The sequence below is a fragment of the Caretta caretta genome, chromosome 8 (assembly GCF_965140235.1).
Source record: "Caretta caretta isolate rCarCar2 chromosome 8, rCarCar1.hap1, whole genome shotgun sequence".
Classification (NCBI taxonomy): domain Eukaryota; kingdom Metazoa; phylum Chordata; order Testudines; family Cheloniidae; genus Caretta; species Caretta caretta.
The window spans coordinates 2,207,289-2,222,539 of record NC_134213.1 but is presented as its reverse complement, the minus strand read 5'-3'; the positions used below and the strand labels follow the sequence as shown (position 1 = coordinate 2,222,539).

General features: G+C 49.0%; 2 protein-coding genes across 2 annotated transcripts; both read right to left on the bottom strand.

Annotated features, from left to right (window-relative positions):
• Positions 1-353: 353 nt before the first annotated feature.
• LOC125641483 (ovomucoid-like) lies at positions 354-2,396 on the bottom strand. Its single transcript, XM_075131960.1, has 4 exons — positions 2,159-2,396; positions 1,556-1,578; positions 803-927; positions 354-560 (listed from the first exon to the last, which is right to left on the bottom strand). The coding sequence occupies exons 1-4, from the start codon at positions 2,214-2,216 to the stop codon at positions 515-517; spliced, it is 252 nt and encodes an 83-aa protein (XP_074988061.1). The 5' UTR covers positions 2,217-2,396; the 3' UTR covers positions 354-514.
• A 9,833-nt stretch (positions 2,397-12,229) lies between these two features.
• On the bottom strand, positions 12,230-15,021 carry LOC125641810 (ovomucoid-like). The gene is made up of 4 exons (XM_048862271.2): positions 14,946-15,021; positions 14,460-14,482; positions 13,741-13,856; positions 12,230-12,400 (listed from the first exon to the last, which is right to left on the bottom strand). The coding sequence occupies exons 1-4, from the start codon at positions 15,001-15,003 to the stop codon at positions 12,355-12,357; spliced, it is 243 nt and encodes an 80-aa protein (XP_048718228.1). The 5' UTR covers positions 15,004-15,021; the 3' UTR covers positions 12,230-12,354.
• Positions 15,022-15,251: the final 230 nt, after the last annotated feature.

Here is a 15,251-nt window from a genome sequence, read left to right as displayed (position 1 = left end):
TTTGGACAGCCAGTTTTGGCCTGGCGGGAGGGGAAGTGGTGATGTGGCATCAATAGACAGCCAGGGGCACTGTGTTCAGAGGTTGGGGGCAGAGGGATACTCCCCCCCAGTGCAGCCCCAAACTGAGGCAGCTGATACTTCTGCTGAGGACCAAGCAAGGTTGGCAGTTTGTTGGTCTGCTGCATAGGGGCATAAGGGCACCGCAGACCCTGGCTTGAGGGTCTCTGTGGTCTCCTGTGCACCAACGAGGAGATGGACAGCCTCTGCAGGTCCTGGGTCTGGGCAGGCTTGGGAGGAATGTGGGTAGCTGATTGGGTGGGGGTGGGAGGGTTAAAAATCACAGAAGTAAAGAATTTGGCTGAGTTTACTTTATTGAACAGCAGCTGTAGAGTCAGCGATGGTGGCAGGAGCCCTCGAAATGGAGGAGGAGCAGAGACCGTGTCTCCATGTGGGGATCTACTGATGGAAACTAAAAGCAAAAAGGGTCCAGCTCCACCTCAGCCCCATTGAGGATTCAGCATTCTCCTTCTTTCTTAAAGCAAAGACTTCCAAGGTTTTCCCTAGAAGGAAAAACCAACACACAGAACTCAGGGCTGTAACTGGTTGGGAAACAAGGGCAAAGCTTCTGTCAAGGCCCCATTATGTCAAATTAACCAGAGCTTATTCGCTGACAGGAAAAATTAGACGGAGGAAGTTGACCCTGCCTGTAGGAGGTAAAGACAGACAGGCGCCAGCAGGGGCTAGAGTTACATGACAATTGTGTTTTCATTTTTATGAATGGGTCATTTATTCCTGTACTCACCAGACTGCTTTGCAAAAGAAGCATTTGTTGCTGTATGTTTTGCCATCAGTGCCACAGATCGGGTGGAGCTCCTTGCTGCAGACAGAAGGTGGCTTCTGGTACTCACTGCAGAAACCCTGTGGCTGCTGTTATTATTAATTATTATTATTACTAATGCCATTCTCTGTATTACATGAGGGCCCTGCTGGCGTCCCATGGTGCTGGGTGTGCTATGAACACAGAAGGGACAGTTCCTGCCTCCCAGAACTCACATTATCTAACCTGCCCCTCAGCTCTTCCTACAGAGGTTCTGATGAACTGATTTCCCAATTCCCCTCTTGCTGCCAGCAGGAGCTAAGAAAGGGCAACGACACAGCCCGTCTCCCTGGTCCATGAGACTCCTCCGAACCCGCATCACAAGGTGTGTGAGGGAAGGGGCATCTGCGCAGGCAGCTGATGCTCAAATATAAAAATCCTTGTGCCCTTGTGATATCGGCCCCTCCCTGTTCTGTCTCTGAGTTGCTCCCAGTGCCTCCCGCAGGCCCATCACAGAAGGTGTCCTGTCCAGTAAAGATGGAATCTATCACTCTGACCACATGGAGTCTCAGCCCCAGGGATTCACTCTCCCCTTCACTAGGGCGCAGGGTCAAGCCTGCTCCCAATTTACTCCTGAGTCCTAGCATGCTTCTAATGCAGAGGTCATGGGCTCCTTGATGTTCCAAACCAGGGATCAGGGGAAGTGAATAATTAGTTAACAGTGAGAGTTGGACTCACCTTACCATTGTTAGCAGTAGCATCTGGAACAAAAACACAGACACAAATGACACAATGAAGGGAAATGCTGGCAGGAAAGTCACTTAAGAACATTAATCTCTGTAGGACAATGCATGCAGCTTCCTCATTGTCAAATGTGACCATGGGAAGGTTCCCTACACTAACCCCAGCTGTATGGTAATGTAACTCCATGACCCTCACAAGCAGGTTAGACAGCAGTGTGTGTGAGATGAGAATCAGCCCCCAGTGGGAATGGAGATTTACAATCAGGCTAGAAAACCACAAAGGAATGTCTGATAGAAGCATGTAGACAAATGCACTCACGCTCAGACCCATAAATACTGTCATCATTGCCCATGATTAACTGCAGGTGCGACTGTTTGCAGTGCCCAGATTGGGGTTTGGGTAAAGGCCCATAATGGCTCCTCAGTAACATCTTTCCAAAGGAAATTGCTGTTTCTGCCATGAACCACTTCCCCTGCTTATTCTTGACACCCAAATGTCCGTAGCTGGTGCCGAGCTGGTTTTTAACAGTCGAGCCCATGCTGAAGGTTAGAGGGTCAGACACAGAGCTCTGTACAGGCTGCAGCAAAAGTTACTTACCCTGAAAGCTGGAGAAGAGCCCCATAGCGAGGAACACAACAACAGCTGCTGTCTTCATGGTGGAAGTGGTTTGTGGGTCTGCTGGAGTCTGTTAGTGCTGAGCTCTGCAGATGCTCTCTCAATGCAGCCCAAGGGAGGAGATCTCATATATATAGACAAGAGGTTGGGTTCTCCACTTGGATTATGAAATCCCTGTTGAAATGGTCACTGACTCTAAAAACCAGTACAGTGAATGGTCATTCCCTATTCCTAATTCATGATGGCTCATTGATCATCTAAGTCAGATGTAAGTACGTTTGTTGCTCCCTGATTAGTTGGCTAAAACTTTTCCAGCAGGAAGGTCAGGTGTGCCGAGCAACAAATAACAAATACTCTTGTTCATGCATGACAATCCTGCTTGTCAGATGAGCCCAGGTGTTTGCATGAAGAATGTTCCCCATCCCTAATGCAAATAAACTGCACAATACAGAACGCTCATAAGTGGCCACTATGAAAACACTTTGGGGATTGCAATAAATATTCGTGAGGAAAGTTACATTGTTCTCACACGCATGGCTAATTCTACCAAAATCGTAAATCTTAGTACAGCATTGTAGAGAGGAGAGATCATTTACCTTTGGCCTTTGTGTCTGTGCACTGTTGCTTGCTCAGAACAGCTGCTTTGCATCACTCACGCTAGTCTATGCTATCATGCCCCAGTAACCCAGCACCTTCTAGGGTCTGCGTGTCCTGTTCCCAACACACCTACGCCTGCTTTAGTGTTCAGGCACCTGCCAGCCTGTTTGTAATAGGTCATTGGACACTCGAGCTCAGGCAGGAGGGAGACGATGTTTGGTGGATAAACGGGTCTGCGCAGATGTGACATACATAGACTTTCAACTTAGTACCCCACAACATGGTGACTAAAAACATTTGCATTATCACTATACAGTTAGCATTATACAATATCAATAGAGCACATGTCAAATGGATTATTAACTGCCTAATTCATAGGCCTCAACAAGTAGTTGTTAAGAGGAAATAATCAGTGAATGAGGGTGGTTCTAGTGAGGTTCTGCATGGATCAGTACTAGGCATGGCAGTTTTCGACTTTTTTCATCACTGCTCTGGAAGTGAATACTAAATAATTGCTGATAAAATTTGTGGATGACACAAAGGTTGGAGGAGTGGCATCTAATGATGAGGGCAGGGCTGTCAAACAGAACTATCTAGATTGCTTCGTAAGATGTTCTGTAACATACAAAATAGGTTTTAATACAGCCAACGAAAAGTTATCCACTTGGGTCTAGCGGCTGCAGGCTGGTCCTGTAGAATAGGGGACAGTCTCCTGGAAAGTGGAGACTGTGAAGCGGAGCTAGGCTTCATAGTGGGCAAGCAACTGAGCATGAGCTCCCGATGTAACAGAAATGGCTAACGAGACCCTTTGGCTGTAGAAGCAGGGGAGTGCAGGCGTTAGGAGGTGATTTTACCTCTGTACATGACAGAGCAAACAGGGGACAGCAAACAGGGCAGTTTGAGAGGGGGAGAAGGAGATTCCCCTGCTGAATGAACAAGGTGCGAGTACTAACTTCGGGGTGAGTGAGTTTGTTTGGCTGTTTGTGTTTTTCTTTCTTTCTTTCTCTTTCAGGTTATCTCAGTTATTTTCAGTTATTTCAGATACTGGGTCATTTGGGATTGTGGGTCTGGGGACTGTTTGCGCCTTTGTTCCCTGGATCATCCTTGATCGTCTTTAATCAGCCTCAATCAGCCTTATGATCATCCTACCCCTGTGTGATTAACGAGGGGGTAGGGCTGACGGAGAAGAGAAGGCCTTAAAAGCCAGAGGCTAGGTGACCAAGGAGAGCTAGCAAACAGGGGAGTTTGAGAGGGGATTGGTAAAAGGGAGTCATAATATAGTCGCTATGGTTAGGAAGGGCCGCATCGCCAGTGACAACGCTGCTCCTGTCTCCTCCACCTGCACCTGCATCCAGTCAGAGAACCTGACCATGGAGGCCTCTACCCAAATCTTGGTGTGGATTTGCAGAGACTGTGGCCTGTATTTCCCACTCTCAGAAAGCCAGGCTGGGGGGACCATCTGGTGTGAAAGGTGCCTGCTGGTGGAATCTCTCAGGAAGCAGGTGGGCGAGCTACAGGAGGAGGTGGCTAGGCTGAGGAGCATCCGTGCGCAGGAGGAATTCCTCAAGAGTATTCACATGGAGACATCCAAGGCTGAGGAGGCTACCCAGCTACAGAGGACTGCTGTCACATCACCCGGGGAGAGGACATGGCTCTGTCACAGGGAGGACACTGGCTCTGGTGACTTCTGGCAGCAGGCTGTGCTCCACCTCTGCTCCCAACCCACCCACCATGGTATCGGAAAACCAATATGCTGCCCTGGCAACGAGCGATGAGGAATCACCCCCAGAGGAGGAGGAGAAGCCATGTACCCCCGCGGCTGGGAGGATCACAGCCACCACTCCCAGGAGGAAAATTAGGGTGGTGGTGGTTGGTGACTGTCTTCTGAGGGGGATGGAGGCACCCATCTGTTGCCCTCACATGGCATCCTGGGAGGTATGCTGTCTGTCAACTGCCCATATCCAAGACGTTATGGAGGGATTGTTAAGGATCATCCGGCCCTCTGACTACTACCTCATGCTACTCATCCATTTGGGCACTAATGATACTGCGAGGTATGACCCTGAGCAGATCAGAAATGGCTATAGGGCTCTGGGAGTAAGGGGGAAGGAGTTGGGAGTGCAGATGGTGTTCTCTTCGATCCTTCTGGTCAAGGGTAGGGGCCCGGGCAGAGACAGATGCATCCTGGAGGTGAATGCCTGGCTGCGAGGATGGTGTCGCCAGGAGGGCTTTGGCTTCCTTGACCATGGGACACTGTTCCAGGAAGAAGGACTGCTAAGCAGAGATAGGGTCCACCTATCAAGAAAGGGGAAGAGCATATTTGGCTACAGATTGGCTAACCTAGTGAGGAGGGCTTTAAACTAGGTTCAAAGGGGGCAGGTGACCAAAGCCCACAGGTAAGTCAAAAACATGGATACCTGGGAGAAGAGTTGGAACTGGGGGGAGCATGGGCTGGTATAGCAGGGATAAGGGAGAAACAAGACAGAACTAGGGGGGGAATCAAATCAGAATCTGAGATATCTTTGTACTAATGTGAGAAGAATGGGGAATAAGCAGGAAGAATTCAAAATGCTGGTAAATAAACACAACTATGACATAGTTGGCATCACAGAGACTTGGTGGGATAATATGCATGACTGGAATATTGGTATAGAAGGGGACAGCTTGCTCAGGAAGGGCCGGCAGGGGGAAAAGGGAAGAGGTGTTGCCTTATATATTAAAAATGTATACACTTGAACTGAGGTTGAGATGGAAATAGGAGACAGACTTGTTAAAAGTCTCTGGGTAAAGACAAAAGGGGTAAAAAACAAGGGTGATGTCATGGTAGGGGTCTACTACAGACCACCAAACCAGGAAGAAGAGTTGGATAAGGCTTTTTTTAAACAACTAATGACATCATTCAAAGCACAGGACTTGCTGGTGATGGGGCACTTCAACCACTCAGACATCTTTGGGAAAATAACACAGGGCACAGATTATCCAGTAAGTTCTTGGAATGCATTGGAGACAATTTTTTATTTCAGAAGGTGGAGAAAGCTACTAGGGGAGAGGCTGTTCTAGATTTGATTTTGACAAATAGGGATGAACTGGTTGAGAATTTGAAAGTGGAAGGCAGCTTGGGTGAAAGTGATCATGAAATGATAGAGTTAATTACTGTAAAGAATGGTAGGAGGGAGAACAGCAAAATAAAGACAATGGATTTCAAGAAAGCAGACTTTAGCAAACTCAGGGAGTTGGTAGGTAAAATCCCATGGGAAGTAAGTCTAAGGGGAAAAACAATTGAAGACAGTTGGCCGTTCTTCAAAGAGAAATTATTAAGGGCACAAGAACAAACTATCCCACTGTGTAGGAAAGACAGTAAGTATGGCAAGAGATCACCCTGGCTTAACCAGGAGATCTTCAATGATCTAAAAATAAAAAAAAGAGTCCTGCAAAAAGTGGAAACAAGGATCAAATGACAAAGGATGAATATAAACAAATAACAGAAGTATGTAGGACAAAATTAGAAAGGTCAAGGCACAAAACGAGATCAAACTAGCTAGAGACATAAAGGGTAACAAGAAAACCTTCTACAAATACATTGGAAGCAAGAGGAAGACCAAGGACAAGATAGGCCCATTACTCAATGAGGGTGGGTGTGGGGAATAATAACAGAAAATGTGGAAATGGCAGAGGTGCTTAATGACTTCTTTGTTTCAGTTTTCACCAAGAGGGTTGGTGGTGATTGGATGCCTAACATAATGAATGCCAGTGAAAATGAGGTAGGATCAGAGGCAAAAATAGGAAAAGAGCAAGTTAAATATTACTTAGACAACTTAGATATCTTCCAGTCACCAGGGCCTGATGAAATGCATCCTAGAATACTCAAGGAGCGGACTGAGGAGATATCTGAGCCATTAGCGACTATCTTTGAGAAGTCATGGAAGATGGGAAAAATTCCAGAAGACTGGAAAAGGGCCAATCTATAAAAAGGGAAATAAGGACAACCCGGGGAATTACAGACCAGTCAGCTTAACTTCTGTACCCAGAAAGATAATGGGCAAATAATTAAGCAATCAATTTGCAAACGTCTAGAAGATAATAAGGTAATAAGTAACAGTCAGCATGGATTTGTCAAGAACAAATCATGCCAAACCAACCTGAGAGCTTTCTTTGACAGGGTAGCAAGCATTATGGTTAAGGGAGGAAACAGAAAACGTGGTATATCTTGACTTTAGTAAAGCTTTTGACATTGCCTCTCATGACCTTCTCATAAACAAACTAGGGAAATGCAACCTAGATGGAGCTACTATAAGGTGGGTGCAAAACTGGTTGGAAAACCATTCCCAGAAAGTAGTTATCAGTGGTTCACAGTCAAGCTGGAAGGGCATATCAAGTAGGGTCCTGCAGGGATCAGTTCTGGGTCCGGTTCTGTTCAATATCTTCGTCAGTGATTTAGATAATGGCATAGATAGTACACTTACAAAGTTTGTGGACGATACCAAGATGGGAGGAGTTGCACATGCTTGGAGGATAGGATTAAAATTCAAAATGATTTGGACAAACTGGAGTAAATAGGGACATGAAATACAATAAGGACAAATGCAAAGTACTCCTCTTAGGAAGGCACAATCAGTTGCACCCATACAAAATGGGAAATGACTGCCTAGGAAGGAGTACTGCGGAAAGGGATCTGGGGGTCAGAGTGGATCACAAGTGAAATATGAGTCAACAGTGTAATGCTGTTGCGAAAAAAAGGAAACATCATTCTGGGATGTGTTAGCAGGAGAGTTGTAAGCAAGACACGAGAAGTAGTTCTTCTGCTCTAGTCTGCGTTGATTAGGCCTCAGCTGGAGTATTGTGTCCAGTTCAGGGGGCCACATTTCAGGAAAGATGTGGACAAATTGGAGAAAGTCCAGAGAAGAGCAACAAAAATGATGAAAGGTCTAGAAAACATGACCTATGAGGGAAGCTTGAAAAAATTGGGTTTGTTTAGTCTGGAGAAGAGAAGACTGAGAGGGGACATGATAACAGTTTTCAAGTACATAAAAGGTTGTTACAAGCAGGAGGGAGAAAAGTTGTTTTAATTAACCTCTGAGGATAGGGCAAGCAGCAATGGGCTTAAATTGCAGCAACGGAGGTTTAGGTTGGACATTAGAAAAAATTTCTAACTGTCAGGGTGGTTAAGCACTGGAATAAATTGTATGGGGAGGTTGTGGAATCTCCATCATTGGAGATTTTTAAGAGCAGGTTGGACAAACACCTCTCAGGAATGGTCTAGATAATACTTAGTCCTGTTTTGAGTGCAGGGGACTGAACTAGATGACCTCTCGAGGACCCTTCCAGTCCTATGATTCTATGGTTCTATGATTGCTGGGACCAATACTGGAAGATTGACTCCAACTGTGGTGTCCACATTTGAAAAAGGATGTTTAAAAATTGGAGGAGGTGCAGAAAAGAGCCACAAAAATGACTTAAGAACATAAGAACAGCCATATGGGTCAGACCAAAGGTCCATCTAGCCCAGTGTCCTGTCTTCCGACAGTGGCCAGTGCCAGGTGCCCCAGAGGGAATGAACAGAACCAGGTAATCATCAAGTGATCCATCTCCTGTTGCCCATTCCCAGCATCTGGCAAACAGAGGCTAAGGACACCATCCCTGCCCATCCTGGCTAATAGCCACTGATGGACCTATCCTCTATGAACTTTTCTAGTTCTTTATTGAACCCTGTCATAGTCTTGGCCTTCACAACATCCCGTGGCAAAGATTTCCACAGTTTGACTGTGCATTGTGTGCCTCGAGCACTGGAGGAAATGCCTGAGCAGTGAGAGACTTAAAGAGGTCGTTCTGTTTAGCTTATCAGAAAGAAGGCAGAGAGGTGACTTGATTGCCGTGTGTAAGTACCCTGAAGGGGAGAGAATACTGGGTACTAAAAGGTTCATTATGAGATCAGAGAAAGGCAGAACACAAGTCAGTGGCTGGAACCAAAGCCAGACAAATTCCAATTAGAAATTAGATGGACATTTTTAGCGATGAGTGTGACAAACCATTGGAACAAACTCCAAGAAAAAATGGTGGATTCACCATCTCTGGAGACCCAGTCTGGGTGACTTTCTGGAAGCTGCATTGCTGGGCCCGGCACAGGGATAATGGTGAAATGTAAGACCTGCGTTATACAGCAAGTCAGACTAGATGATGTAATGGCCTTACGCTCTATGAATCCATGGCTCTGTGACGTGGGCCGTGTCACATTTCTGGGGTTAACTGAATCCCTGCATCTCTGCTCCCTCTGGGGTCTACTCAATGGCACCCCCCTTAGCTCTCCAACCCGCGGCCATCACCTTTTTATGCACCTTTTACTGGGGCTTCGCTCATGGTCTCATGATTTGATCCAAGGAGAATGCTCAGAGTTGGAAGGGAGTCCGATACAGGGAATGTGTCTGGGGTTTGTGTATCGATATCTCTAGTAGGAAAAGCCATGGCAGGAGGTGTCACGGAGTCCCTGGGCGATGCTCTGGAACTGCTCCCCATGAAGCCAGTCAGGACTCTGGGGTAGTCGCCTTTCTGTGAGCAGACTGTCTTCAGGACACACAGCTCACACAGCTTCCACCTTCCTGGGTCTGACCTCGGAGCATTCAGCATCCTCTGCCTCTCCGTGTGCTTCCCCCAGCGAGTCCGCTCAGGCGGTGCTCCTGGGGAAGCCAGAGGGTCCTGCACCCCAACTTCGCAGTCAGACGTGACTCTCAGCCAGCCAGTAAAACAGAAGGTTTATTAGACGACAGGAACATGGTCTAAAACAGAGCTTGCAGGTGCAGAGAACGGGACCCCTCAGCTGGGTCCATTCTGGGGGGCAGTGAGCCAGATAACCACGTCTGCACTTCACTCCATGTCCCAGCCAGCCCCAAACTGAAACCCCCTCCAGCCCCTCCTCCTCTGGGCTTTGTTCCTTTCCTGGGCCAGGAGGTCACCTGATTCCTTTGTTCTCCAACCCTTTAGCTCTCACCTTGCAGGGGGGGGAAGGGCCCAGGCCATTAGTTGCCAGGAAACAGGGTGTCGGCCATTCTCTGTGTCCAGACCCCTGCACACACCTGCCCTCTAGGGCTCTGCAATGATCATACACCCTTACCCCACCCCCTAGATACTTAAGAACTGCCTAGGGGAAACTGAGGCACCCCCACACTATTCAGAGGAAACATTAAGAATAGTCCCACTTCGTCACATCTCTCCCCCCTTCGAGATCGAACTGAGCGGGGTCACTTTAGCCGGTGACCTGGGGAAGTTCGAAGCCACCAACGTTCCCATGGATGCCCCAGCATCTCTCCCATTCCTTGGTAGGAGTTACACCAGGCCCTTCCATTTTCACACCCTCCCTTAGGTCAGGGGTGGTCGATAGCACTCGCAGGCCGCATGTGGGAAGGTTTATGCAGCCCATGCCCTTTGGCCACCCCAAGAATGTCTCCCCATTGACCATCACCTTCTGCTCCCACTGGAGGTCCGAGGGGCCTGGCCCCAGGAAACTCCACACAGACATATAGGTTGGGGTCAGGAGTGGGAGCCTGTCCACATCCCCAACCATCTGGCTGACGGAGTCTATGGCCTTGGGACCCAGCAAGGGAGCTAGACACCGGGGCTTTTCCGCAGGGTCCCCTTGGTTCAAATCGCCAGCCTGCTCAAAGGCAGTGAGGTGGGCATCCACACCCCCCCCCTCCTTAACCAGGGGCAGCAATTTAGTCTCGAGGTTCCCTGCGGAACTGGCCCCCCGGGATCTATCCCCACTCACCCCGGGGAGGTCCCCTAGGCCTCTCCGCTCCCCCACCGCCAGTTCATGCTGCTGCTGCTTCTGCAGCTCTTTCTCGGGCTCTCGCTGTCCCCCACAGTCCTCTTGCTCTCTCAGACTCAGCTCCAATCCCGTCCGTCTCGATCCCCCGATGGGGAACCCGATCGTGAAGACCCTCGTCTGGTCGGGGACAGGAGTCTTGGGGATGCCTGGCTCCCGCTTCAGCTGCTCCCAGATCCTGCTATAGCCCCAGTTGGGGTCAGGAATCTGTTCCTTAGAGCGGTCATCCTCCTCCAGCTGCACGATTAACTCTGCTTTGGTGAACTTTCCAACGCTCAACCCTCTCTTTTTGCACAGGGTTACAATGTCCTTCTTAAGGAGACGGTGACAGGCCATCACTCCGCTCCTCCCAAGTTGTTGTGGACTCACAGGCCCGTGTGTTCTCAGCTCCCCACGGTTTCCAGGGAGAACCCCTAGTGTGCCAGCCCTTCTCGAGGTCACCACCTCTTTGCCAGGGTCGAGCTGCAGACTCCTCCGCCCCTTGGACTGCTCGCTGCAATCCCCAGGGGAACCCTGTTACTGCACAGTCCTTCTCGCTGGTCACACACTCCCAGGGGTTAACCGCCCCCCGAAACCGCTCCTCTCTGAGCCTTCAGCAGGCCTGGTCCTCGGCAATCCCCCTTCGTGTTACTGCTCCCCAGTCACTTACTGCAGGAAGCGCCATCCACGGGGTGCAGTACATCCCACCTCTGCCACCAGTTGTCACGGAGTCCCTGGGCGATGCTCTGGAACTGCTCCCCATGAAGCCAGTCAGGACTCTGGGGTAGTCGCCTTTCTGTGAGCAGACTGTCTTCAGGACACACAGCTCACACAGCTTCCACCTTCCTGGGTCTGGCCTCGGAGCATTCAGCATCCTCTGCCTCTCCGTGTGCTTCCCCCAGCGAGTCCGCTCAGGCGGTGCTCCTGGGGAAGCCAGAGGGTCCTGCACCCCAACTTCGCAGTCAGACGTGACTCTCAGCCAGCCAGTAAAACAGAAGGTTTATTAGACGACAGGAACATGGTCTAAAACAGAGCTTGCAGGTGCAGAGAACGGGACCCCTCAGCTGGGTCCATTCTGGGGGGCAGTGAGCCAGATAACCACGTCTGCACTTCACTCCATGTCCCAGCCAGCCCCAAACTGAAACCCCCTCCAGCCCCTCCTCCTCTGGGCTTTGTTCCTTTCCTGGGCCAGGAGGTCACCTGATTCCTTTGTTCTCCAACCCTTTAGCTCTCACCTTGCAGGGGGGGGAAGGGCCCAGGCCATTAGTTGCCAGGAAACAGGGTGTCGGCCATTCTCTGTGTCCAGACCCCTGCACACACCTGCCCTCTAGGGCTCTGCAATGATCATACACCCTTACCCCACCCCCTAGATACTTAAGAACTGCCTAGGGGAAACTGAGGCACCCCCACACTATTCAGAGGAAACATTAAGAATAGTCCCACTTCGTCACAGGAGGTGATATAATAATTGCCAATCTGTGGCTCCTTTAATGCCTGTGACTGGTTACTGCACTTTGTGTTCTCATTAACTCCGGTCTGTAAGCTGGTGGGGGCTTGTGTGAGACACGGGAGAGCAGAGTCCCTCCTTGGAAAGAGAAAAAAACCATAGGTCACGAATTCTGCTGAGTTTACTTTATTGCACAGAAGAGGGGATAGTCAGTGATGCTGTCAGGAGCCCTGGAAATGGAGGATGAGTCGAGAACATGGCTCCATGTGGGGATCTGCTGGTGGGAACTAGAAGCAAATGGGGTTCAGCTCCATATCAGCACTCAGCACCCCTGAGGATTCAGCATTCTCCATACTGGTCAAAGCAAAGATTTCCAAGGTTTTCACTAGGGGGAAAGTAAGAGACACAGAACTCAGGCTTGCAACCCCTATGGCAATGAGAGCAAAGCTTCTGTCAAGGCCCCATTATGTCAAATTAACCAGAGTTTATTTGCTGAAAGGAAAAATTAGACTGAGGAGGTTGACCCAACATCTAGGAGGTAAAGATATGGGCGCAGGCAGGGGCTTGAATCACTCCACAATTATGTTTTTTTTTTTTATTAATGGGCTATTTATTTCTTTAGAATCATAGAATCGTAGGACTGGAAGGGACCTTGAGAGCTTATCTAGTCCAGTCCCCAGCACTCCTGATCAAGACCAGTGGTGGGCAACCTGCAGCCTGCATGCAGCCCGCAACCTGCAAGCAGCCCATCAGGGTAATCTGATTGAGGGCCGTGAGACATTGTGCTGATGTTGACTGTCTGCAGGCACGGCCCCCCCCCCCCCCCCAGCTCCCAGTGGCTGTGGTTTGCCATTCCCGGCCAATGCGGGAAGTGGCGGGCCGCAGGAATGTGCTGCCTGCCACTTCCCGCAGCTCCCATTGGCCGGGATCGGCAAACTGAGGCCACTGGGAGCTGTGGGGGGCCGTGCCTGCAGACAGTCAAGGTCAGCACAATGTCTCGCAGCCCACAATCAGATTACCCTGATGGGCTGCATGCAGGTTGCCAACCACTGATCTAGACCATCCATGACAGATGTTTGTCTAACCTGCTCTTAAAAATCTCCAATGATGGAGATTCCACCACCTCCCCATGCAATTTATTCCAGTGCTTAACTACTGCCCTTGCTGCAATTGAAGCCCATTGCTTCTTGTCCTATCCTCAGAGGTTAATTAAAACAACTTTTCTCCCTCCTGCTTGTAACAACCTTTTATGTACTCGAAAACTGTTATCATGTCCCCTCTCAGTCTTCTCTTCTCCAGACTAAACAAACCCAATTTTTTCAAGCTTCCCTCATAGGTTATGTTTTCTAGGCCTTTCATCATTTTTCTTGCTCTTTTCTGGACTTCCTCCAATTTCTCCACATTTCCCCTGAAAAGTGGCATCCAGAACTGGACACAGCACTCCAGTTGAGGCCTAATCAGTGCAGAGTAGAGCAGAAGAATTGCTTCTCATGTTTTGCGTACAACACTCTTGCTAATACATCCCGGAATGATGTTTGCTTTTTCTGCAACAGTGTTACACTGTTGACTCATATTTCTCTTGTGATCCACTCTGACCCCCAGATCCCTTTCCGCAGGACTCCTTCCTAGGCAGTCATTTCCCATTGTGTGTGTGTGCAACGGATTGTTCCTTCCTCAGTGGAGCACTTTGCATTGTCCTTATTGAATTTCATCCTATCTACTTACAAGACTGCACTACAAAAGGCACATTTGTTGCCGTATGTCTTGCCATCAGTGCCACAGATCGGGTTGTACTCCAAGGTGCAGAAAGTTGGACGACTCTGGTACTCACTGCAGAAACCCTATAAGTGAAATGAATATCAGTGTTATTGTCTGTATTGGAGTAGTACCCTGACATTCCCATGGTGCTGGGCATACTATGAACACAGAGGAAGGGACAGTCACACACACCCCCCGCCACCACCGCACTATCTTATCCTGTCCCTTGTCTCTTTCTACAGTGGTTCTGACTTCCAAATTCTCCTCTCACTGCCTGAAGGAGCTGAGCCCATCTCCCTGGTCCACGAGACTCTTCCGAACCTGCACCATAAGGTGTGTGAGCGAAGGGGCATCTCCGCAGGAAGCAGATGCTCAAATATAAAAAGCCTTATGCACTTGTTATACCATCCCCTCCCTGTTCTGTCTCTGAGTTGCTTTTTGAGACTCCCACAGGCCCATCACAGATGGTGTCCTGTGGAATAGTGTATGGAATCCAGCACTCTGACCACATGTAGTCTCCGCCCCACGGATTCGCTCTCCCCTCACTAGGGCCTGGGGTACAGTCTGCTCCCACATTGCCTCATGAGTTCCAGCGTGTTTCTAACCCAGCGGTCCTGGTCTCCATGATACTACATACCACGTATCGGGGCAAGTGACAATTCATTCAAAGTGAGAGTTAGACTCACCCGATGACCCTGGCCGACAGCATCTGGAAGAAAACACAGACACAAACCATACCACGAAGGGAATGTCAGAGGGAAATCAGTTAATAACATTTATTTCTGCCTAGGAAAATGGATGCAGCTTTCTAACCAGCAACTGGGCCATGGGAAGGTTTTCTGCTCCCTCATCCAATTGGTGTGACAAATAGAAACATGAGCATAATGCACCCACAGCCTGCCCTGAAATATCATCACCGGGGCACACAACTAATTGCAGGTGCGATTGTTTGAAGCTCCCAGACTGGAATTTGGGGAAAGGCCCTTAATGGCCCCTCAGTTACATCTTTCCAAAGGAAATTGCTGTTTCTGCCATGAACCACTTCCCCGGCTTAGTCTCAACACCCAAATGTCCTTAGCTCGTGCCAAGCTAGTTTTTAACAGTCGAGCCCGTGACGAAGGTTAGAGGGTCAGACACAGAGCTCTGTACAGGCTGCAGCAAAAGTTACTCACCCTGAAAGCTGGAGAAGAGCCCCAGAGTGAGGAATAAAATGGCAGCTGCTGTCTTCATGGTGGAAGTGGTTCGTGGGTCTGCTGGAGTCTGTTAGTGCTGAGCTCTGCAGATGCTCTCTCAATGCAGCCCAAGGGAGGAGATCTCATATATATAGACAAGAGGTTGGGTTCTCCACTTGGATTATGAAATCCCTGTTGAAATGGTCACTGATTCTACAAACTAATACAGCAAATCGTCATTCCCTTGTAAGTTGTAAGTCAGACAAGAATGTGTCTGTATCAAATACCCTTTCGGGACTGCAATAA

Excerpts from the sequence above, each read along its gene's own strand:
- LOC125641483 (XM_075131960.1), bottom strand. The coding sequence starts at position 2,216 with ATGAAGACAGCAGCTGTTGTTGTGTTCCTCGCTATGGGGCTCTTCTCC. Across the intron at positions 1,579-2,158 it reads GCTCTTCTCCAGCTTTCAGG|ATGCTACTGCTAACAATGGT; the intron begins GTAAGTAACTTT and ends TTTTTGTTCCAG. Across the intron at positions 928-1,555 it reads CTACTGCTAACAATGGTAAG|CAGCCACAGGGTTTCTGCAG; the intron begins GTGAGTCCAACT and ends TAATAATAACAG.
- LOC125641810 (XM_048862271.2), bottom strand. The coding sequence starts at position 15,003 with ATGAAGACAGCAGCTGCCATTTTATTCCTCACTCTGGGGCTCTTCTCC. Across the intron at positions 13,857-14,459 it reads CTGTCGGCCAGGGTCATCGG|GGTTTCTGCAGTGAGTACCA; the intron begins GTGAGTCTAACT and ends TTTCACTTATAG. Across the intron at positions 12,401-13,740 it reads GCCTTTTGTAGTGCAGTCTT|TGAAAACCTTGGAAATCTTT; the intron begins GTAAGTAGATAG and ends CTTTCCCCCTAG.